The sequence below is a fragment of the Fusarium sambucinum genome, chromosome II (assembly GCF_050947815.1).
Source record: "Fusarium sambucinum isolate potato_lamoka chromosome II, whole genome shotgun sequence".
Taxonomy (NCBI): Eukaryota; Fungi; Ascomycota; class Sordariomycetes; order Hypocreales; family Nectriaceae; genus Fusarium; species Fusarium sambucinum.
The window spans coordinates 7,962,473-7,986,354 of NC_139293.1; the positions used below are offsets into that span (position 1 = coordinate 7,962,473).

Below are 23,882 nucleotides of genomic sequence, written 5' to 3' on the forward strand. Positions count from 1 at the left end.
TTGCCGAAGCGATGTTGCACAAGGCGGTAGATTCAAGACAAGATGAACTGACTTTTAGAGTCAGTCAGGCTTCTGAGCCAGTCATTGGCAGTTGTGATATATGCCCGATATTCAATGGCACACAAAGTGCCGGAATCTTGCCGCTCAGATGAAGTCTATTGCCGTCTGGAATGTACAAGTTTTCGTCGAGCACACTGGGCAATGAGTGTGTGGGATAAGACTCGCGTGGCCGACCCGAGACAATGTGACAGCGGGGTTATTTGTTTCTCTTGACTTGACATGTGAGTATTGAATCATGACTTTATGTCAATATCGATAATTGCTTTGTTGAAAGACGGCAGACGAGACAGACCAGACCCCTGGTTCGCTTTAGGTACGGGAAGGGCTATTCATTCCAGTCGATTGAATAGAGTTGGTAGTGGCAGATACACAGTGTAGAGATGCATTATCTGAGACGAAAACTGTACCAAAAAGGTGAACTGGCGGGAGAGGGGTAACAATCAAGTCTTTTGTGGTGAGGTCTAGGCTGTAAATCTCCCGTGCTCCCCCCCTAGCCCCCTCCTCTGGGGACATGAAATGTCTCAGTGGACTGGTCCGCCACAATCAATAAACGGAAAGTCCCTCTACGCACTGTATTACAACATCAATAGGTAGGCGAAGTTGTTCAGGTGGGACCAGCGGGAATTCATCACTCGCTTGTTAGTCTGGGAGTTTAGTAAATGGGATCCGTATTTCCTTTAAAAGAACGAGCTTGGCCAAGCCCGGACTCGACTGGTCGTCACTGGGCTGATACCCGGTTACCATCGTACGATTTCCCGCCCTCTCCTCAAACTGAATTCCTTGCATCCATCGCTCGTCTCCGAACTTCTGCTCAAGTTGCCTGTTCTTTTTCACCAGCAAAATATCCTTCATCGCTTGCCAGTCGAACCACAATCGCGAGACCGCGTTACTCTTTGACTTGCCCTTACTGTAGAACCCCTGTACTATCCTTATCCTTATCCTCTTTTACCTGTCAAATCTTCGGCAACACCCGCCTGAGCTCAAATCAATCATTCGATCATTGCACGATTGAGACGAGACAACCATCATCTTCTGTTGCAGCACGCCCTCACCCTTCAACGCTTCTACCGACCGATCCATCATCTTAGCTACAGGCTAGAGCCCTGTCGATCCGATTCATCAATCACTGACCCTGATTCAGCACGGTCTGTTAGGTCAGGTCAGGTCATTCACTCACTGTAATTGTCGCGATCGCGGCACAAGTCCACTCTTTGGCCGAGACTCAATCAGATAGATCGCGCCGGGAATAGAGGCCCAATTCAATCAAACTGCAGCAATAGTTAGCTGGCAGTCCATTCAAATCCTTGCTTATTCGAGATACCAGTCGGCCAAAGGTGTCGTCTTCCCGAAAGGCCTCGCTCTCTCACGGCGACTCCTTCGGGGTCACCCCAACTTACTGGGTCAATCAATCAGACCATCGCGACTGCATGGTGCTGGCCCATCATGCCTGGCTCTCACTTCTCTGACCTGGCCGACCAGGACAATAACGGTCTTTATGCTGTCCCAGATCCTAATATGGGTTTTATTGACGATGGCTCTGCCGTAAAATCTAACCCCTCCTCGGCCTCCCTGCCCAACGATTCTTCCCGTCCCCAGACCCAGCAGCAATACTACGACGCTGCATGGCAGTTCAACGGCACACCCCCTTACGACTCGTACGATCCTTCCAGTAGTGCTCCTCCCGCTCCAGCCAACTACCCGACCACTGCTTGGTTCGACCTTGGTCAGGATCAGCGGAATCCTCAACAACTGCCAGTCTCTACAGGAATCGACGGCCTTCCGGCAACCACCTTCAGCCCCGAATCCCTCTACGCCGCTTCTGGATCATCCCTAGCACAAGGCAACTTCGCAGACAATCTCGCTCTCCAGCAGCCGCCAATTATTAGCAATCTTACTCCTGCGCTGCAGGAGAAGCTACGCAACATCGCCATGCCGCCTCATCTCCAATATCAATCTCCAAAGAGCGCTTCCAGCCCAGACTCAGCAAACGGCGAGCTTATTAGAAGAGGTCTCCTCTCGTCGCCGGACCCTGCCGATGGATCTTCGAAAGCGTCCCGAAAGCGCAAGTCTTCCGCCGACCCCGAGGATGACGATGATGAAGATGATGGTGACCAACCGGTGAAGAAGACCGCTCACAATATGATTGAGAAGCGATACCGAACCAACCTAAACGACAAGATTGCCGCCTTGAGAGACAGTGTTCCCAGTCTTCGTATTATGACCAAGAGCGCGCGCGGCGAAGACACTACCGAGGATCGCGAGGAGCTTCACGGGTTGACTCCGGCCCATAAGTTGAACAAGGCTACCGTACGTTGTGCTCTTCTGATGAGTTAATAAACGCTGATCGATGAGCAGGTTTTGAGTAAAGCAACCGAGTACATTCGACATCTCGAGAAGCGAAACAATCGACTACTTGACGAAAACGGCGCCATGCAAGCCCGGATTGCTGCCTTTGAGAAGTTGTTTATGGCCGGTGCTATGAACGGCGCCATCAGCCCTCTCCAGCAACCGCCCACGCCAATTCAGTATGCACAAGACGCTCAGCAATTCGGAAACTCGCCCATGGGGTCGTCACAAGATGGTAACGCGCAGCCCGGTGGTATGATCCAAGTTCCCGACGACATGAAGAGAATCATTTCAGCACAGATGGCCGCCGGTCAACCATATCCCGTTCCTCAACAACAATATAGAGGTGGCAACCCGGCACTAATCAGACAGCAACAGATACAACAGCAGCAGCAAATGCAGCAAAATAGGTGGAACAACGCCGGTCCCTACATTGGTAAACTGATGGTCGGATCATTGGCTGGTCTCATGATCCTAGAGGCAGTTCGCGAAGATGAGATCACCAACGAGAAGCCCGAAGGCCGTGGTCTGTACGCTGTGCCTCTGCAACTTCTCAAGACTGCATCGTCTAGCCTTGACTTGAGTGTTGGAGGTTATCATGTTCACACATCTCTCCGAGTTATTCTTTTGCTTGGAACATTGCTCTGGGTGTTTGTTCCGTCTCTCTTCTCACAAACACAGCAAAAACACAACAAGCTGCAAGCCGGCGTTCTCCAGGCGGCACCATCACTCGCGTCACCAATCCATGTTCGTCGACAGGCTTGGCTTACTGCTATCCAAACGGTCTGGGTTCCTCGCCACAACTTTTTCCTCGAGGCCGCAGCTCTTGTCCTGAAGACTTTTAAACTCAGCCTTCGCAACGCCATTGGAATCCAAGGTTATCAAGCCCTTACCGGGTTAACACTAGAGCAGGAGACTGCCCGAGTCCAGGCCTGGAGTATTGCCATTGATTCGCAGTTGGCTGGTGGCGATGTCGAGATCAACAAGAGCCGCCTTGTTCTTACTTTCCTTGCTTCTGGTACCCTCCCCGATACACCCGCCAGACTCATGCTCAAGGCACTTCACATCCGCGTTCTTCTCTGGGGCCTCAGCCAAAACCGACTTCACCTTGGAGCAAGCAACATCATCGCTTCAAAGATTGCCCGAGCGAGGTGGAATGAGGCTCGTCAACTGAACCGTCTTCTTACTCAACTCCACCGCGAATCCGCCGAGCAGCACGACGACGACCTTCCCGAGCATCTTGCGTTGCTGGTTGAGCAAGACTGCGACGAAGTGCTCAACGACGACGTTATCCAGCGTGCGCACAACCTTGCCTTTAATGCCGAAACCGATTACAACGTCACTGCCCCTATGGATGGTATGGATGTAGTCGTTGATGACACCGCTATTGGATCCCCTCTCGATGCTGTCGCGGCTTGGTGGTCAACTCAAATGCTGCATCGAACCTTGATCGCCACGATGGAAAAGGATGAAGAGACTCTCAGCACCAAGGCCGAAGACATCGAACTCTCCATCAAGGTCGCACCCCTGGGATCTACCGCTCAGGCTCGTGCCATCGTAGCACGCGCAGTCCTGGTTGACAAGGCCCGTGGCGCTAACATCGCCTCTGCCTTGCAGTCAATGGGCAACGAAAAGGTCGATGCTCTTTTGAGCAATTCCATCTGCGTTGTTGATTCCAGCTTCCAAGCCTCCACCTCCGATTTCCGACTCGCCCTCCGCTGTGCCATGGCAATTGCCCACCTTCGACGTGTCGAATGCACACCCGGAAGCACCCACCAAGGCCTCCGAATGATCGATTCAGTCATGACACGTGGCAGTGTCTCTCAAATGTGTCTTCTCGGATGCACCGCGGCTCTCCAGCTTATGGAAGAGCTCTACGAGCAAAAGGCTGCAGCCGAGACTTTCAACTCTTCTCTTGAGCGTCTGTCTGGTGGTCTTCGTCTATGGATGGGTGGTGCTCCTGGCGAGAAGTGCGGCGTTGCCTCAGATGTGCGAGAGAAGGTTGTAAACCGGTGCCTGACCATCACCAAGAGCATGGTTGGAATGGATTCAGACACTGGATACGGAAGCCTTGACGAATGCGAAGACGACGGATGTTAGACGACAAGCAGCGATTTCTTTTTATTGTTATTATCTCATTTGTGAGCGACATACACCTGACGGGCATCTTTCATCAACTCTATTTACATCATCTCACGAGGTTGAATCCACGTCTCTGACTTCTGTGAGATGACTTTCTGCATGAACATGGGTACTTGTTTTTCTTAGAAGGGGCTGAAATTCCGGGTTGCTACTATCATGGAGTTATACTTGGTATCGGGTAAAAGGAAGGTCAAACAAATACAGGGCAAAGGACAGATAGTTCAAGGGCACCTTGTTAAAGGACACAGCGTACGCGAGTTGTGGCATAGTGATTTGACATTGAAGATATTTTCTTGTCATTATTCAAAGTACATTATTCAGTCAGAATTTTTCGTGACGATTTTTGATATCAAAGGACGGAGGGTGGGTGATCTTTAAACTTGCAGCTTAACGGGCCTACGCTTCATGGTCCCTGAAACCAACACCAGATTTCAACAATCACCAATTCCGATTTCCGGTATGGTGTAGTGGCTAACATTTCGCGCTCTCATAACCTGAGAGATCAGTACCGCGGAGCCCAGGGTTCGATTCCCTGTACCGGAGTTATTCTTTTGTTCTTTTTGCTCTTTTTGCAGCTTATGCAGACGGATGTTGTCAAAGGGTGTTCATCTTTTTGCCTGGAGATAATAACCCAATGGTTGCTTACTGTTGAGGAAGTTAGGGTCGTCACTGCGTATGGATGGTAAGTTGGTGTTCAAGGTATGTTCACAATATGAACGTTGAATTTCTTCTATATAGTATTGAAGAAGGTCGATTTATCTATTCAGATAATCATCATCATAATAACAAAAACATCCCAAACCACCCGACATAAAGTCCTAAACGCCATGTGATCTACTCTAACTCCTTGTTTATATATCTATACCCTTTTTACCATTCTGGTGCACCGCCTCCACATCCATTAGAAGCCATCATGAGATCCATAGGCTTGGTAGTCATCTTGGGCTGACCAGTAGGCTTGACATATGGCTTCTTACCACGAATACCCACAAACTTGATCTTGCTATCGAGCTTGGCCAGTGGTGCCTCACCAGCCTCACCCTTCTTAATCATCCACTTCTTGGTGCCCAAGGCGCTGTCGAGCTCGTCCACAGGGGGAAGCTTGAGGTACAGCATACCGTCGGAACGAGACTCGGTGGGGAACGTGGCGATGGACATAGACTCATCCGTTTTGCAAGCACCGTTTCCGAGATCGAAATTGCGCTTGTGGTGAGGACATGAGACCCAGGGTGCAGCACCAGCCTTGTCGCCGTTTTGCTCCGCCTTGTGAGGCTCCTGACCGATGAGACCGTCAGATAGGATGAATGAACGCTTGTGAGGGCACATCTGTTGAGTAGCGTAGTAGACACCCTTGATACGCCAGATGGCAAGTTGAGTGTCGCCACGCTTGACGGTAGCAGAGATACCATTGGGCAACTCATCAGCACCGTCAAAGTAGGATGATTCGATGATGGGCTCCCAAGCCGTCATGGACCACTTATCCTTGAGACCCTGGAAGTCATCCTTTGCCGCAGCATCGGATGGCCAGAAGGCAGGTCGCTTTTGACCACGGTCATCCTCAAGCTCCATGTTGCGCGTCGTATCGCTTGTGTTGGCGAATTGCTTGAACTTGTTCGCAATAGCGGGAGTCTTGATGGCTTCGGCCCACTCGTCGAAGAAACTATCAACGAGTTCTTCCATCTGAGCCTCGAGTGAAGCATTGATGCCAAGCTTGTCCTCGATAATAACCTCCTGGAGGTACTTGATACCTCCAGGGAGGTTCTCAATCCAGCGTGCTGTTCGCTGGAGCTTGTCGGCTGTGCGCATGTAGAACATGAGATAACGGTCCAGAATAGTCACGACATCAGCTGGAGGCACATCCTTGGCTAATAGCTCGGCATGGCGGGGGTTTGCACCACCGTTACCACCGACGAAGATGTTCCAGCCCTTTTCTGTGGCGATCAAACCAAAACTGATAATACCGTTAGTAAACTGGCAAACAAGTGAATGAGGACTATAACGTACTCTTTGCCTTGGGCTTCAGCACATTCGCGCACACAGCCACTGACACCACCCTTGATCTTGTGAGGTGCTCGGATACTCTTGTACCGCTCCTCCAGACGTACGGCCAGACCGACACTATCACTAAGACCGAATCGACACCATGTTGAACCGACACAACTCTTGACAGTTCGTAGAGACTTGGCATAGGCATGACCAGACTCCATACCACCAGCGACAAGCTGACCCCAGATGTCTAGCAGATCCTGCTTCTGGGCACCAAACAAGTCAATACGCTGTCCGCCCGTGATCTTGGTGTACAGGTTGTACTTCTGAGCAACCTCGCCAATGACGACAAGTTTGTCAGGAGTGATCTCACCACCGGATACACGAGGGACAACAGAGTAGGTTCCATCACGCTGGATGTTACCAAGGAAGCGATCGTTGGTTTCTTGAAGACCGTGGGTCGTCTTGTCCATGACGTGTCTGTTCCACAGCGAAGCCATGATGCTTGCCACCACAGGCTTACACAGCTCACAACCAACAGCACTCTTGTCGTTTCCGGCCTCGCGCATGACTTCGTTCATAGACTTGAGACGCTTGACCATGATAATGTTGAACAAGTCGGCACGTGAGTAGCTAAAGTGCGAGCAGATGTAGTTTGTAACCTCTTGACCCATAGAAGCCATCGTCTTGTTGAAGATGGTGGTGACGAGGGGCACACAGCCACCACAGCCGGTACCAGCCTTTGTACATTTCTTGATGCTGGCGACGTCCTTGCATGTGCCATCTTTGATGACCTTGACGATATCGCCTTTGGTGACGTTGTGGCATGAACACACTTGAGCATCGTCGTCAAGATCATCCGAATCCTCTTCTCCCTTCTTGGCACCAAGGATCAGTTCGCTAGGAGACACATCAAGTTCCTTTTGAGACTTGACCATGGGCAGAAGCTTGACATAGTCGCACACATCTCCAATCATCATACCACCAAGGAGATACTTTCCATCCTTGGTGAAGATGTATTTCTTGTAGACGTTGGAGAAGGGGTCTCTGTATGTGAGCGCCTGAACAGAGTTGGGAGACTTGGCGTCGCCATTGACCAGGTTCTTTGCGTATTTGCGAGGAAGAGTAATCGGACCATCACGGTCAGCAAAACAGTCGCCAAAGCTAGCGACGTTGACTCCCAGCAATTTGAGCTTGGTGCTCATATCAGGGGTCTTGAATGTTTGGGGGCTGTGGAGTTTGGCTTGGGTAAGGTTGAAGGCAACGACTTCGGCCATTGCAACACCAGGACCGATGAGACCGTACGCCATACCTCTCCAACTTGCACATTCTCCAATGGCGTAGATATCAGGCATGCTTGTCCTCAAGTCGTCGTTGACAACAATACCGCCTCGTTGGCCAACCTCGAGGTTAGCTGCCCGTGCGAGGTCATCTCTAGGCTTGACACCGACAGCAAAGCATAGTGTCGAGCACTCAATCTCCGAATCGTCATCAAAGACGACTCCAGTAAGGTTATTGTTTTCGTCTGTCTTCAGGCTAGACACGCCCTTGCCCAGGTTGATGTCCACACCAAGTTGTTGGACCTGGTCTGCTACCATCTTTCCGGCCGTCTCGTCTACCTGTCTGCTCAACACCCAAGGGGACTTCTCAATAAGATCGACCTTGCTGTAGCATTCGAGATCCAGCATAGCCTTGGCAGCTTCTAGACCGAGCAGACCACCGCCCACGACAACACCATTGGTGCCATGCTTGTCGCTGGAGAACTTGATAAGCTTATTCAAGTCATCGATTGTGCGGTATACAAAGACACCGTTGCTATCCCATCCTTTTAGCATGCGGGGGAGGATAGCATCTGAGCCTGTAGCGAGAACAAGGGTGTCGTATGGGTAACTCTCGCCATTTGCGCATTCGACAAGCTTCATATCAGTGTTGATATGTGTGGCTTTTGTGTTGATGTGGTAATTTAATGAAGCTTCAGATTCTAGGTACTGAAAAGATGTTAGTACAAGTTGAAACAGATATTGTTGGTCTTAAACGTACCCATTCTGATGGGTTCATGTATAACTCCTCGACTTTGCGGTGCTCGAAGAAAGTTGTGAGTCCTACTCGATTGTAGGCAAGATATGGTTCCTCTCCAACGACTGTAATCGTGTATTCTTTTGATTTGGCATCGTACTTGAGCAGCTTTTCTCTGTGTGGTTGTCAGTACTTGTATGCCAGTCAGTGTGGGTATGGACTTACATAAAGGCAATGCCCACCATGCCCAGTCCAACGACGACAATGCGTTTTTGTGTCGTTGCAGTCATCTTTGCGTTTTGATATAGTACAAGAAATGAATATCATTCAGAGGAAAAAAAGACGACGAAAACAAAACTCCTAGGCCTACCGTGTTTATAAGTGACCTCGAGACCCTCGAGCCCTGCTACAAAAGAGGGTCTCTGGTCCTATGCCATTTTGTGTCATGATTCCTTACTCCCTATCAAGAAGTGACATCTCCGGAAAGCATGTACTCGTGCCTGTGGCGTAACAAGCATTTCCGCTGCCCTGTCCAAACAGCGTGGGCGTATTTGCAGTGCCCGTCTCAACTTGGCAGGGCAGATCTTGATAAGGAGACAGGTGCTGTAGTCAAGGGGCCAATCAGAGGCTGTGCTCCCTAGGTGTCTTCTCCGCGGAGAAGCATAGTTTTGGGGCCAAAGGGTCGTACGTCGGGACAGACCACGACAGCGTATGATATGATATGAGATTAAACAAGGTGATTCTCATAGTCTATTCGGTAGAGGATCCGGTTTCTAACGAAGTTGCACCATATTATAGCGTACGGTGAAGTCTTGTGGGTTGTCGACTGATATAAGTCTCGGTGAGCCATCAGGCGAAGATCCTTCCAGCTTGTCCTGATTCCGTTCAGGCACAAGTACTTGCTAGAGCAATTGATGTTCTAGAACATTATCGTATCGTATCGTCAGTTGGTCGACAACAACTCCGGAGTTCCAATACATCCGAGCTATTTTTGTGAGAGCAATCGGTACAGTATTCATCGGGAATAATCACTAGCTCCCTTCTTCCCTGCAGTATGCTTTCTCCTCGGAGGCAGTACAAAGAGCCTCTTTCACAATTGCCGCAATAGATAAGCCGCAAAGATACCTCCTATTGCAGTCTTTACAAAGCATCAGCTCTCACTGGCTCCCCACAAAGATAACGTTGCAAGACTGCGATATCTCGGGGTCTCAATTATCAGGGAAATTCAGAGATTCGGCCATTGAGTATACAAATAATAATATTTGTGCAGATTAGCTAGAACAGTCCATTGGATTGATCCGTGAGTACCTAGGTATAGGTAGGTTTTAGCAGCTGTCATGAGAAACGGCTGTCAAAGGCCTCAGCTACCCATGATGCACGTGTCTAGCGGCCTGTACCTTATGCTACAGAGCCTAGAACCCCTCCCACGTCATCGCCCAAGTCTCAACACCACACCTAAACATCACCGACCATTTTCTCACCCTCGTCGCAATGACTACTACCACCACGACGCCTGCCCCCTCCGACTCCTTTAATTTCCCTCGCGAATACCACTTCCCAGCTTTCTTCACCCGCCAAACAAACCTCACCACGCTGCACGCCCAACGTAACAAGTGGGCCGATCTCATCCTCGCATACGCCCGACATAACCGCATTTTCCGACTCTCCCTCTCCGAAGCTGCCGACTCAGACCTGTTTGTCAATCGCAAACTCGATCGTCGCCTGCAGTTTGATGATATTCGAGATGTTGTCTCCGTCATGCACACCGATGGACGTGTAGAGTATGTCGGAGGCGGTACGTCGGGCGATGTCGTATTTCTATACTGGAGAAAGCCTGAGGAGTGGGCTGAGCTCGTGGAGAACTATGTTGAAGAGTCTGGACAAAAGGGCAGCGTTCTTACAGTCTATGAGCTTGTCGAAGGAGATGGCACAAAAGGAAATGGTAGGTCTAACCTTGATAACATGTTTGGGCGTCGCTTTGCTAATAACTACAGATATTCACGGCATGGACACGGATGTCCTACTAAAAGCCCTCAATGTCCTTGTCAAACGAAACAAGGCCCAAATATTTGGCCAGGACGACTCATTAGGTGTGAAATTCTTCTAATCGCTTCCAATCCATTTTCACATCTCTACGTAAAGTACACATGCATGAGCCCGTCTCTTTTTACGAGCCATGACCACAAAGCAAAAGTAACTGCCAATTCCAATATCGGCGCCCGCTGCCAAGAACCCTTCCAAACGCCACCAAGAAACAATACCGCATTACTCTGCAGCGTAATACTTCTCAACAAGAAAAGACTCGTCGAACCGTACTTGCTGAGCCATTGCAACATCGAGCAACCAGTCGGGCACCACGACCCGAGGTTCCATGTTGCCTCCACGAGCCATCTCTCGGAATCGATCCCAAAGTGCCTTCTCATCCTTGGCATCACTGCTGAGGAGGTAGACAGGCTCAGGAGGCGCATTGCCTTCTTCCTCGGCGGTCGTTGGTCGAATTGTTGTTCCACTTCGCGCTCGATAAATCTTGAAAATCGCCCCGTTTGCCTCGGCGATAGCTCTGTAGCTGTCGGGACCATTGCGGATCTTTTCCGTGCAATAAATCGGGACACCTAGCAGTAGCTTGCCTCTGTTGGCTTTAGCACGGGCAACCGACTTGTCGAGCTCGATATTGTACTTCTTTTCCGCATCCTTGTCTTGGAGTGTGAAGTCCTCCACATCAGGTAGATTGCCCGTATCTAAGGCTTGGTCGATGAAACTTGAGGAGATGACGGTTGGTCCGCGTGAAAGGGCACATAAAAATTTGACAGTGCGGACGACGTTAGGTGCTGCCAGATAGTCACAGGGTTGACCCTCTCCAACAATCTGAATCCCCATTTCTCGTAGTTTTTTCTGTAAATTAGATTAGAACAAACATCAAGATAAATGGCTCGCGCCTACTTACTCGATCACGGTCTTCCTTGCTCTTATCTCCGACCCAGCGATTGAATGCTGTCAAGATAATACGCATTGTAACGCCAGGAAGGGACGGTTTTGCCTTCTTTGCCGGCCGCTTGGCTGTCGTTGTGTCGTCTTCAACTTCAGGAGATGCACTTTTTGTCTTGATGATGTCTTTCTCAGCCTGATCCGCAGCCCGTTTGCCACCCCAGACTGCATTGCCTCCTTTAGCATTCCTCTTCTTCTCCTTTTCGTACAACGCAATGTCGTCGCTTAGGTCAAGCAAAGCTGCCTGTGCTTTCGCTTTGGCACTGCGACCTCCTGTAGAAACCACTGACGGCGTGTCATTCTCCTTTCCTGCACGCCGTGATCGAATAGGAGTTGCTACGGAAGAAGCCTTCGCAGCGGCCTTTTTCTTCGCGGGTTTCTCATCCTCTTCAACATCCTCCATCTCGACGTCTTCACTGCCGACTTGACCAATTACGACACCCTCTGCTGGTCCTCGTGGGTAGGCATTTTCCTCTGCAGCTTCGAGGATCTTCCGCTTCCTCTTCGCTGCTGGGGACAAGTTCTCGTCGCCTCCGGGATAGTACTTGTCCCGCAACCTCGACTCGTCAAAAAAAGTTTGACCGATTATCTCTCCCAGATTAGTTCGAGGCGGGAAGTGAGTGTACTTCTTGATGCTAATGGGCGTTATTTCGCATTTGGCATAGCTCTCCTCAATCCAAAGGTGGTTAACAACGTCGATTCCCCATTCAGGGGCCGCTTTGCATTTTTCACTAGAATCGCGTGCGGTGATGAGATGGGTGTTGTCCGACTTCATTGTCTTGGTGAACTCGGCTCCACATGCCCTGATCAGATTCTCCAGGTAGATTCGTGCCTCTCCACCGTAATTTGAAACAGTAATGCGAAGTTCCTTAAAGCCCGGGATGCCGTCCCTTGGAATAGGATAATGTAGCAGTCGACGAAGAGGTGATGTCCATTCGTTATGAACAATGAGCCAGAAAAGCCAAGCCAGGTTGCCAACATCCTTGCATGATTGCGCTGCTCTGATATACTGAGGTCCATCACGGTACTGGCAAATGAAGGCATCGCAGTCCCCGACCTCATCCACGAGCTTTCCGCCTCCATTTATGATAATCTCCTGAATCACCTTGGATAATCTTTCAGTAACGCTCAGGTCTTTCGAGAGCATGACGCGGCGATCCTGGAAAACGGTCACAGGAGGGCGAGCCGTATCGTTGCCAGATGGCAAAGAGAAGACTGATGGCACATGCGACGATGCTCCTAATAAGTTCTTGTTTTCCGGGATTTTAACCTCATCTTCGGGGGACTTCTTCAGAATCTCGGGATCGGGTAGTACATATGGATTCTCGTCGATGCGTTTTCCGAGCTTGAAACAATCGTCGAACCTAGACAGTGTCAGTGATTATATTTGACTGGCTAGTTGCATGTAAAACTTACCAGTGTGGTAAGACAACCTTGCCTTTCCATCCCTTTGCAAGAGCAGCTTGAAGTTTTGGGTGGTCCATTGACAGCGCACAGATATGCGTAGTCATACGAGTAGCATCCTTGGATTCCTGTCCACCCAAGGCCATGACAGCACCGGCGATGCACTCTTTGTCCGTCTCTGGTAGATCGGCGCAGGTAACGACAACGTCTGAGAATATCATCCTGGGGTCGGGCGAGAAGGGCCTAATTTGTGACTGTTTTCGGCGGGCGACAGAGCTGGCGATCCACTGTGTTGTGACTACAGGAACCATAACAGCTTGTGCTTCGGTGAATTGTGGAAAGTCGATTGTGTTGGAGATGATGTGTGTGACTTTTTCGACAGGCAGCGAACCATCGCGTCTAGGTTCGCAGATGGTAGCACCATTGTCTTGCAAAATTTTCGATAGCTTTAAAGCAGTTAGTTTATCGGTTCTTTATCAGTAAAAAGTCAAAACATACCTCTCCGATCAGCTTTGGGGCGAGTTCGCTGCTCGCGACAAACGCGATGGCGCATTCTGCAAAGACGGCAGCCATGTCGCGTGTTCGAAGTGCAAAGAGAAGGAATGGGAGAATAAAAACAAGATAAATTAAGACTCTATGATTATACCATGAGTCCAGGGAGGATTCTAAAGTACAAGAATGAGGATTGATTGGTAATATTAGCAGCAATAGCAAATATCGTGGGGTTCCTGAAGGTGGGCAGGAAGGTCTTTGTCAAGCTCCCCTGTCGACGCGCCACTCACTCAACGCGAGAAACTGGCGCGACCACGTGACTATGACAAGCAGTACTGGGGACTTATGATACCAATAAATTTAGACTGGCCCCGATGTATCTATACACGATGGACTGGAATAGCAGTTAAGCCACCAACGTTCTATAATTGAGAATAAAGGAAGCTAAGATAATGTTCAAGCTGCAAAAGTGGTTGAACAATCGTCCTGATGGCATTTCTTTCACCCTCTCAGCTACTACTCTAAATGTTCAGAAGAAAATTTTAGTGAATCAAGATGAATGGTACATTCAAGATACTCTGTCCTTCTTCATTACTATGGTATTTCCGTATATCCAATCCATCATCGTACCCCAGCACCAGCACCTAGTGACCACGGATACATACATGAGGGTGGCCAACAAAGGATGTTTTCCTCCCGAAAAGCAAACATAACTCCAAACACCGGTGCCCATGCTTTAGCGAGTCATTAATAGTGTGCCCTTTCCTATACTTTTAGCCCACCACACCCAATGGCCCCTCAACGACTTCTTCCAATGAAGCCAACGCCACAGCTGCTCCCATTAATGAGCTCTCCTTTGCCGATACAAGCTTGATCGTTCGGTTTCCAGCCTTTTCCTTCTTGTCGCCTGCGACCAAGTCGTCCAAGTATGACTGGCAGCTGTCGAGATAGCCGGGGTAGCTCTCAATGACACCGCCGTTGTAGGCAACCGTTGTCTCAGCCAGATCCCGATCGGCCTCTGCACTGTCCCGCTCAGGAGATTCTATTGATAGAGTCTGGACAAAGTTGTTTTGACTGTCAATACGTAGATTCCAAAAAGCGTGGACGCCAGTAGCAACGAGCGCACTCGAGCGCTTGGAGATGAAACCGGCTAGTTGCTTGAGTAACTCCAGATCGGCGGTTGTGGGAGCATGCTTTGCTGGGTGGCGAGAAGAGAATTGCCTGCGTGCCTCTTCAAGAACAGAACTTGTGTCCCTATTCATTATTAGTGTCATGTCGCAATTAGCAGAGTCATGGAACTCACTTTTCAATAATAGAAAGCGTCTCAGTCGAGAAGGAGTACGGCTTCTGTAACGAAGCAGGAACCACACCTCCAAAGACCCCTGTTGTCTCGATAGCTTCAACAAGCGCCAGCCTGCAAATCTCGCCCAGGTACATGCCGCTGACCATATGCTCCAACGGTTGAAACTCGGGTCGAGAGTGGTTTGCTAGCAACTGTCGGTCCCATCTTGTCAAGGGCAAGATATCACGTCCCATCATGCTGATCTCGCTGTTGATAATGACGTGTGTCGCTTTCTCGAACCATTGAGGAGGACGCTGGCCGAACTTGACTCGTCCAATGGCGGATACAGGAAGGTAGGCAGCCATGTTGACGCCGGTGCCTAGAATGAGACCGAATCGTGTTGTGGGGTGGTTATACGACTCCGATAGTAAGCACGCACTCGAATCATTAACAATAGCTCGAAGCTCTACGCTGAGACCGCGGTTCAAGCAAGCTGTTCTAACGATCTCTCCAAGATCCTGACCTAACAAGCCGTTGCATGCACAAAAGCCCTTGCCCATGCCTTGCAACTTGCCACCAGCCAGTGATGTCTGTCTGGGGAAAATATTAGCTCTACATATAAGCGTGGACGTGGATGGATATACGTACTCGATAGGGAAACTCCATGCCATCGACATAGGCAAAGGCCCGTCAGATCCACCATGCTGCTCTAGCTCTCCTGAAAGAGTTTCCAGTATCCTCTCAGCCATCCAGTCAAAGAAAGCCATTCCCTCTAGAGCCTTGATATCAGGAGTGATGCGAAAGTTGCGCATGCTGACAATCTTAGACTCCTCTCCGATATTGGATATGCGACCACAAAGTTCCACCAATGCTACTCTGAGGGTCGAACCGCCAACGTCCAACGCTACAAAACGGCCGACTTCTGTGCCTCTTGGCAACTGGTGACTGTACGACGGCAGCATACATTCCATGTCGGTCTCAAGTCGTTGTAAAAGTTGCTTCCGCATGTTGCGAGATAGTTGTTGGAGACCATCTTGGCTGACGGGGTCGAGAAATAGATCTTCGGCCTCTTTAAGAAATTCTTGGATAGACCTGCGCGGTGTGTTACCAACTCGAGGTTTGCCGGATGTATCATGACCCAACGAGCTACTCCAGTAAGCCAAGAGGGACTGAACTAGTGATTTCCCTCGAAGGAGGCTCTTGATGATGGCTGCCAAGAGCTTCTTTTGAAAAGTTGACATTGTGAAGAAGGGGTGTGCTATGAAAGAAAGTGACGAAAGAGAGGGGACGAGAAGCCGGTTATCATGGGCACGACGGAAAGTAAATAGTCCAGAAAGAAGGGAGGTTGGAGAGGACTTTGGTGTCGAAGGAACAACAAATGGGATGAGTGAAGGTGAGGGTGAGAGTGAGAATCTTACGCCCCAATGAACCTACTACTACTAGCAGGTGGAGAGAGTGTCTGATGGACAGGCACAAGTCCTGGATCGGTAAGAGAGGCGAGATCTAAGTTGGGAGAGAGGATACGAGGATGGGGAAAGGAAACAACGGGCCACCTCTGATGGGACATGCCAAAAGGGACTTTGACTGGGAGGAGGAGGACGGAACAGAGGGAACAGAGCGGAGTAGAAAGACTCGACGACGTTGCAAGAGTCGAGTCGAGTCAGGTCGAGTTTTGTTTCAGATTAAACTGTGACAGTCCCAGGTAAAGTCAAATCAATAAAGTAAGGTGGCATATCACATCCAATACATCAACTGAGAAAGAAAAAAAAGGTACATTGGAAGTTGATTGTTGATGAGGATTAGAACTCAACGTCGCACCACACGACACGCCCACTGGCGACACGCGACAACCGCCACCCTAAGCAAATGCACTAAGCCAGACGCTACAGAACACACTGAAAGGGTTCTACTGGAAATTTGTTATTCGACTTGTTAGTAGGTCAGGTTGTGTTGTTGGGTCAGACTCTCCAAACTGGACTGGAGGATCTCTTCCAAATGGGGGGAGTTGTAACGTTGCGTGTGAGTGCCCCGTGAGAAAGTGGGTGTAGTTCCACCATCCACCGCTACTAAAGCCAGGGAATTACAGTACGTTTTGGGTAATTGTTAGTGCACCACTAGCACTGCAGCTCCCCATAAATATTATTAGTCCCAATGGATCCATGGAAGGGTTCTTTAGGTCGTTCATCTTGTTTGGCTTCACTTTTTCATGTTACCTTGACCCTCTCTTTTTCTCTTGTTACACGCGCGCATATCATTACCCAGTTAAATACATCCTACTATTGCATCGTATCGCCAAGAGGTGCGCAATTTGAAACACTCTGCCCTTCTTCGGTGCATCTCTCTACCATTACCCTGGACCCTGTACCTGTAGTAGTAACCTTGGACAAGAACGTTTACCAACAACCTCGGATTTGATTGATCATGTGTTGTTGGGGGCGAGAAGTACCATAAGCTTCTAGACTAATCTAACAAGCAAAAACTTCCTTGTCATGATACTACTACCAAGGGATCCTTGATCTGATAACATCTCAACGCTACCTTGCATCGAAGCTAATGCCGGTTACTGCCTGTCATTCTCTATATCCGTCTTTGACCCGTAGTTTATACAGAAGCTTCTGTAACTTGACCTTGAACCAATGACCATCCCCACGCAAACAACCTTGACGACAGCATCACTATCAGTACAGTGCGAGCCTTACGACAGTGTCCGAAATTTGATCTGATATCATAGTAAACGTTTCATCCCTCCATCATGATTCAACACAAAGTATCGTGACTTTATCATACCTTACATGGCCACTGAGCGAAGTCGCCTGCTCCACGCTGCCTGCTGGTTGGTTGACTGACGGCTCAACGGTCCTATCCGATATCGTAGCTTCTGCCATGATGCAAGCACTCAGTTACTCTTTCCCGGTCGTTGCTTGTGACTTTCTGATGTCTTGTTCCTCATAAGCAACTGGTTCCGCCTGATTCACTGTGGATGACTTCACTTCTTCAAAACTCTACACCCATTATTCCCCCTTACTACCTATCTATTCAATAACACTAACTATTTCACCACTTGTGCCTTACAATATGCGTCTGATCATCCGTGACGATGAGACCGAGGCGTGCCGGTATGTCGCTAATTACGTCGTCGAGCGTATCAATGCTTTCCACCCCACGCCTGAGCATCCCTTTATCCTAGGATTGCCCACAGGCTCTAGTCCCATCGGTGTATACAATGAGCTCGTGCGTAGCTACAAGGCTGGCCAAGTATGTTCTTCACTACCTCATATCAAAACATTATCTAACTATATCAGGTCTCGTTCGAGAATGTAGTCACCTTCAACATGGACGAATACGTCGGTCTTCCTCGAGACGATCCCAACTCGTACCACTCTTTCATGTGGAAGCACTTCTTCTCCCATGTCAACATCCATCCTTCCAACGTACACATCCTCGATGGTAATGCTGCCAGCCCTGAGGCTGAATGTGATGCGTACGAGGAGGCTATCAAAGCCGCTGGTGGCATCGATCTGTTCCTTGCTGGCATTGGTGAAGATGGCCATATCGCTTTCAACGAACCTGGATCCAGTCTTTCCAGCCGCACCAGGGTCAAGACACTGGCCTACGACACTATCCTTTCCAACTCACGCTTCTTTGACAATGATGTGAACCGAGTGCCGAGGATGGCCTTGACTGTAGGCGTCCAGACCGTTCTTGAAGCAAGAGAGGTTGTCGTCATTATCCTGGGAGCCCGCAAGGCACTTGCTTTACAAAAGTGTGTGGAACAGGGCGTCAACCACATGTGGTCACTATCATGTCTACAGATGCACCCACATCCCATGATTGTCGTTGATGAAGACGCCACACTAGAACTACAGGTCAAGACAGTCAAGGTAAGGAGCTCTCACCCTTGCTGGACGAACTATAACTAACATATATACAGTACTTCAAGAGTATCGAGAAAGTTGCTCGCGAGCAGGGATTCGAGCAGATTCTCCCCTCAAAAGTACGAACTGGCAACGTCGCCATCCCTGAAACCAAGATACATAGAACCCAGAGCCCCGTCATCATCGCTCCCGAGCCTATCGCCTCGCACCTTTTGCGCGCAACACCCATGGGTGATTATTCTATGAGAACACCCTCGCCCGACCTGTTGCCGGATCGCATGGCATCGCGCATCCCGGAACCAAACTTGAACCGCAGACTTACACCGAATCTTGAAGTTCAAACCGACGTTCCTAAGACAAAGGTCGATATGATCGATAGCGCGGTTGCCATGTCTCCCGAACTTGCCTCTGATTTACTTCAGCCGCCGATGACAAAGACGATGCGGTCTCCTTCTCCTGACTTAGTTCCGGATCGCATGGCTTCGCGTATCCCTGAGCCAAGTCTGAACGGCAGATTGACACCAAACCCCGAATTGTAGGATGGAATGAACACTACTGGAGCTTGATTAAGTGGGAGGAATAAGAATGTCGAGTTAGTAGGAAGATTGCGCAGTAGAGATGGAGATTGGGACTGTATCAATATCGGTAAATCAAAACAAATGACCTTATTGCATGCCTATTAGGCAGGCCGCATAAAAACTGGCGCTGATTAAAGTAGTTAATAGAAATATTAGATCATCTTTAGTGTGTATCTAGCCTAAGAGTGTACTAATATTTTCGTCTGATCTGTAGTCACATCACTAAAAAGCTTGCTTATTGCTAACATTCTTCTTGTAGTGCAAATCAGAACCAACAAGACCAGCACGCAACATGATTCTGTCTACTATGGCACACATCGTTGCAACAACTAATTGTTGTAAAATTCCAGGGTCATCGATGCAACATCCAATACCCTCAATGATAAGCCCATCCTCCACCGAAACTTGGATCTCGCCTACGAAACCATTCCTAAAACAGACTCCCCTAAAACCTAGTGCCAACAAGTATATAGCATACGGAAATGATACTTTTCCAACAATTCATAATTCATCAATACCAAAGAACCTATATTATATCAATCAGTCCGACGCAAAGTACCGTTTGGCCTTGCTCTTGAGCTGTTGTGCCTTCATCTCAGGTGGCATGATCGTGTGATGGACCACGTGTGGTCGATACACAGCATCCACAGGCGGCATCCTGGTCGAGGTTGTTAGTAACGTTCTCAAAGTGGGCAGAGGCAACATGGAAAGTGCAACGTACCAATCATCCACAGTCAGTGGAAAGTATTCGTACAAGGGATCGGCGCCCTCGTCCGCAGGACTGTTTTCGCGATTCGCCCCCGATGTGGTATAACCCTTGCCCGAGTTGGGACTATGCAGCTCGGCACTGGAGCGATTGGGACTTCTCTCGTCCTCGGACAGCGATAAGTTAATTGGTAAAGATGGATTCTGTCGTGGAATCGAGTTTTTGTTATGTATATTTGCTGCTTTGGCAGAGCTGTTTGAATCGCTGGACCAGGCTGGTATCGGGGGCCTGCCCATGGTAGGCGATAACGCAACCCTCTTTGCCGGGTGGGGACTTGCTGCTGGTTGTGGACTGGGCAGTGGTTGAGATAGAGGGGTCGACCAGTCATTTGGCTGCTTATGTTAGTACTCCTACGTGAGATATGCGAAATCGGAACTTGCCTGAAGATTGCTTGCAGGAGGATACCGTTGCGTAAAGTTTTGTGAATTCTCCCGCTCCAGTTTCAATGTCGGGTGGTCAACGTTTGATGTTGATGTGCTTCTCCTCTCAAACCTCTTATCGCCCGTTAGAGGAACGTCTTTCCTGCTGTCAAAGTTCCTCGGGCTTCGGCCTCTTACGATAACCGGGCCGGATTGTATGTCTGCTATCTTGACAAGCTCGCCGGTTTGGGTTTTACCTAGAAGGCTTATCTTGACCACATAGTGTTGCTGTAGGCCCTTTCTTCGACCATTGTTAGCGGTGGCATGCTTGAACTGAAGGCGTTTCCAAGATATAGGTAGAGAGATGCGATGCGCGTCGAGCTCCTGACCTGCTGTGATATCCAACGTGATGGTTGGTGGTGCTGAAACGGATTTTGGATCATCGCCTCCCTGAGGGTTGGCATTCTTCCAAGGTATGGATATAATTTCAGTTGGCTTTCCTTCAATAGACTCGAAGGCCGCGATGGAAGCAAGTAGCTCAAATATTTGAATGTGCTGTCCTTGCTCATTCACGATGTTCCTAATCACCCGAGGCAGGGTAATCTGTCCCGAGCATTGCCACAGGTTACGGCGATAACAGGTCAATTCTAGTGGCCTTCCCGTTGATTCTCCTCCAAAGACATCCTCGGCTACGAAGAACATGCCGTAAAGCTCAGCAGTCATGCCGACTTCGACAAGCTGGGTGTTCTCGTTGAGAATAGTTGCGCTCGCCATTGGAGCAGAGAAGCCAAGAAGCTTGTTATCGGGCTCTTGGGGTGAGGATTCTTCGTGCAAGGCGTCTTGAATCTGCGGAGGCTCGAATTGCCGAGTCGAATATGAGAAGGGATCTTCAAAAGTTGAGGAAAAGGCATCCAAGTCGTACGAACTGCCGAAAGGCAGAGTCTGCAGTGCAGCCCCATCGCTGTAGATCCAATGTCAGCTTCGACTACCTAGGCAAGCAAGGTTGAGGTTGTGCGCGCGCGTCGCAAGTGCGATGCAGTAACGTACAGCAGCGATTCATCAAAAGTAACGTCCTGGTCAAAGACGTCCATGCTCATGCTCGTAGAGTGGGCTGATCCAAAATTCATCGCCATCGCTTCGCTGGAAGAGGCGCCAGTAGGCAGCCCCGACATTGAGTTGTAGGTGGACATGGCATTGTTCAGTTGAAAGGAACCGTCAACGCCTCATTGGATCAAGTGCGCGGCGGGGGGCAATGGGAATGGAACAGCAACACAACGTGATGGCGCGTAAGTTATGTGTAACGGCGCAGTCCGATTTGAATAAGCTGGCGACAAAAACCAGCGATGGCGGTTCTATTTCCCCGGTACAGCGCCGAGTCCGAAGGGATGAAGCGACGAGCAAACAAAGCTGGTTGCTTTGAAGTCAGTCAGAGTGAGAGTAGAAGTAAAGATAGGGAAGTAGTTCGACCCGTAGGAGGGCGGAGGCGGAGACAGTGGAGGTTGGCCCGACCTCTGTAGCGCAGCCTGCATTGTGGGGAGAGGCCCACTGGGCTGGCTGACTCCAGAAGGGTAACAGAAAAGATGACCTCGAGGTTTTAGGGTACAAAAATAGATAGCTCGAGAGTCTGATTTGATACAGGATTGGCTGATTGACTAATTTCGTCTCTTATGCTTTCAGTGACCAACTTTTCTGAGACCCTTTCTGTTCTCGTCGATGGACTCTGATCGTTGATTGGCACACGCTTCAATAATTGGCCGAGACGGAGAGCTTCATGTGAAAATGAAAGAGCTAGACCCTTCAAAGACCTTTTCTCTGCTAAAAATAAGGGACTACATGGAAGGAGGCTTTTATGGCGCTGTTTGCTATCGCCAATACAGACTCTCACTGGAACAAGGCACAATCCCTTTTGAAAAACAGACTTGATGAGACCTCGTATAGCAAATGAAATGAACCATGTCTATTGATGCTTTTAAACAATGCTAAACATACGTTTTACTGACCGTCTCAGACATCCCTGAAACGCCGAGTATTCTTCTAATTTACCTCTTAATGCAGTCTTATTCTTATTCTTGTCAAAAGGAAACAACAATAACGCCACTGAGCACCAACCAGCATCATTCACTTCAACTTGCTTTCGGTGGCAGAGGCAAATACACTCTCGCCAAACTTCCACACTTCATCCAGCACAAGAACTTCGCTTGATCCTCCAACTTCGTCTCGACTTCCATACCCGTCTGATAGAATCACCAGATCTGCATCGGCACCCGATTCTAGCGTGCCTTTGACCCCCTGTAAGCCAAGCATAGCTGCAGGTGTTGATGTCACCGCCCCAAGGGCCTGAGGGATGCTAGCTCCAGTCCACTTCATAAAATTGTTGACGCACTCAAGTAGAGTTATTGAGCTTTAAAAATTAGCTGTAAAACTTTACAAATAGAATTGAACACTCACCTTCCGGCAATGGTATCGGAATTCTCGAGGAGAAGTTTGGAGCCCCGCTTAACGATATTGGATGTGTTGTCTCCATTCGTCCAAGGATAAGCTCCATCGGGAAGACCTACAAGATGCATCGCATCTGTGACTAGAATGAATCCATCTGGGTGAGCACTGTAAGCTATTTTGATGGTTGTGGGATGCAAGTGAATCCCGTCAGAGATGATGCCGAAGTACGGTCGCGGCAAGCTCTCGGCCTTGCCCAAGACTCCAAAGACTCCTGGGTTTCTGTGGTGAAGTGGGCGCATGGCATTGAAGAGGTGCGTAATCATTGTAGCACCCTTACCCACAGCCTGAGATGTCTCTTCGTATGTTGCTTCGGTGTGGCCAACGGAGTAGATAATGTCTCTTGACGTGATCTCCGGGATCAGGTTCATCATCTGTCCGCGTTCTGGTGCTGCTGTAATCATCTTGATGGGGATCGGAGAACCATCGGGACGAGGGATCATGTTCTCTCGGCCATAGCATTGTTCAATGTCCTCGATAGAGTGAGCTTCGGTGAGGACATCGACATTGTGGACTCCGTTCTTGGTAGGGCTCAAGAAAGGACCTTCACAATGAGCTCCGAGAGACTCGGCTCCGTGGTGGGGGATCCGCAGTTCCCCGGACGGGCCAAGGTATGGAAGTGTCTGCTGGTAATTAGCTTCATGTACGATGGCCCCACCAAGACAAAACGCACCTTTTGGTATAGTTCCGGCCGTTGACTTGTGATGGTTGGCAGGTAGGATGTGACCCCTGTCCTAACCAGTAGACGGTTGACCTTTTGGATGTTTTTGCCGTATTCGGTCATGTCATCGAGGAGAGTTGAGAAGTTAAACCCAAAGGCACCGTTGAGCTGACACTCGATGAAACCTGGGGTGATGATGCGGCCACCGAGATCAATAGTGTTATCAGGCATATTACGACCACCGTAGAAGGAGGCCTGACTGTCAACGATCTTTCCATTGACGGAGCTGACCCAAAGGTCATCCCAGACCAAGTCACTGCCTTTCAGCAATCGACAGTTGGTGAATTTGGTGAGGCCATTCTTGGGCAACGTTGGCGAGACTGCGATGGGCATGTTGAATGATTGTAGGAGAAGTCTGTCTATAGAGAAGCGTC

At 49.4% G+C, this 23,882-nt stretch overlaps 8 protein-coding genes across 8 annotated transcripts; 3 read left to right on the plus strand and 5 right to left on the minus strand.

Moving 5' to 3' along the window:
• Positions 1 to 1,503: 1,503 nt before the first annotated feature.
• Positions 1,504 to 4,506, plus strand: FSST1_009535 (basic helix-loop-helix domain-containing protein; the record flags this gene model as incomplete). The annotated part of the gene is made up of 2 exons (XM_083226518.1): positions 1,504 to 2,367; positions 2,416 to 4,506. 2 exons carry the CDS (start codon positions 1,504 to 1,506, stop codon positions 4,504 to 4,506), a joined length of 2,955 nt encoding a protein of 984 aa, XP_083085496.1.
• Positions 4,507 to 5,418: 912 nt separating this feature from the next.
• On the minus strand, positions 5,419 to 8,840 carry FSST1_009536 (nitrite reductase niiA; the record flags this gene model as incomplete). The annotated part of the gene is made up of 4 exons (XM_083226519.1): positions 5,419 to 6,499; positions 6,553 to 8,522; positions 8,575 to 8,725; positions 8,776 to 8,840. 4 exons carry the CDS (start codon positions 8,838 to 8,840, stop codon positions 5,419 to 5,421), a joined length of 3,267 nt encoding a protein of 1,088 aa, XP_083085497.1.
• A 1,201-nt stretch (positions 8,841 to 10,041) lies between these two features.
• FSST1_009537 (ESCRT-II subunit protein VPS25) lies at positions 10,042 to 10,657 on the plus strand (the record flags this gene model as incomplete). The annotated part of the gene is made up of 2 exons (XM_083226520.1): positions 10,042 to 10,492; positions 10,545 to 10,657. The coding sequence occupies 2 exons, from the start codon at positions 10,042 to 10,044 to the stop codon at positions 10,655 to 10,657; spliced, it is 564 nt and encodes a 187-aa protein (XP_083085498.1).
• Positions 10,658 to 10,815: 158 nt separating this feature from the next.
• On the minus strand, positions 10,816 to 13,512 carry FSST1_009538 (BRCT domain-containing protein; the record flags this gene model as incomplete). Its single annotated transcript, XM_083226521.1, has 4 exons — positions 10,816 to 11,442; positions 11,495 to 12,899; positions 12,952 to 13,385; positions 13,438 to 13,512. The coding sequence occupies 4 exons, from the start codon at positions 13,510 to 13,512 to the stop codon at positions 10,816 to 10,818; spliced, it is 2,541 nt and encodes an 846-aa protein (XP_083085499.1).
• A 692-nt stretch (positions 13,513 to 14,204) lies between these two features.
• On the minus strand, positions 14,205 to 15,954 carry FSST1_009539 (hexokinase family protein; the record flags this gene model as incomplete). Its single annotated transcript, XM_083226522.1, has 3 exons — positions 14,205 to 14,685; positions 14,735 to 15,307; positions 15,362 to 15,954. The coding sequence occupies 3 exons, from the start codon at positions 15,952 to 15,954 to the stop codon at positions 14,205 to 14,207; spliced, it is 1,647 nt and encodes a 548-aa protein (XP_083085500.1).
• A 1,834-nt stretch (positions 15,955 to 17,788) lies between these two features.
• On the plus strand, positions 17,789 to 19,127 carry FSST1_009540 (glucosamine-6-phosphate deaminase; the record flags this gene model as incomplete). Its single annotated transcript, XM_083226524.1, has 3 exons — positions 17,789 to 17,968; positions 18,016 to 18,594; positions 18,645 to 19,127. The coding sequence occupies 3 exons, from the start codon at positions 17,789 to 17,791 to the stop codon at positions 19,125 to 19,127; spliced, it is 1,242 nt and encodes a 413-aa protein (XP_083085501.1).
• A 579-nt stretch (positions 19,128 to 19,706) lies between these two features.
• Positions 19,707 to 21,481, minus strand: FSST1_009541 (NDT80/PhoG-like DNA-binding family protein; the record flags this gene model as incomplete). Its single annotated transcript, XM_083226525.1, has 4 exons — positions 19,707 to 19,824; positions 19,888 to 20,264; positions 20,313 to 21,252; positions 21,339 to 21,481. 4 exons carry the CDS (start codon positions 21,479 to 21,481, stop codon positions 19,707 to 19,709), a joined length of 1,578 nt encoding a protein of 525 aa, XP_083085502.1.
• Positions 21,482 to 22,409: 928 nt separating this feature from the next.
• On the minus strand, positions 22,410 to 23,841 carry FSST1_009542 (N-acetylglucosamine-6-phosphate deacetylase; the record flags this gene model as incomplete). The annotated part of the gene is made up of 3 exons (XM_083226526.1): positions 22,410 to 22,692; positions 22,740 to 23,410; positions 23,461 to 23,841. 3 exons carry the CDS (start codon positions 23,839 to 23,841, stop codon positions 22,410 to 22,412), a joined length of 1,335 nt encoding a protein of 444 aa, XP_083085503.1.
• Between the last annotated feature and the right edge of the window lie 41 nt (positions 23,842 to 23,882).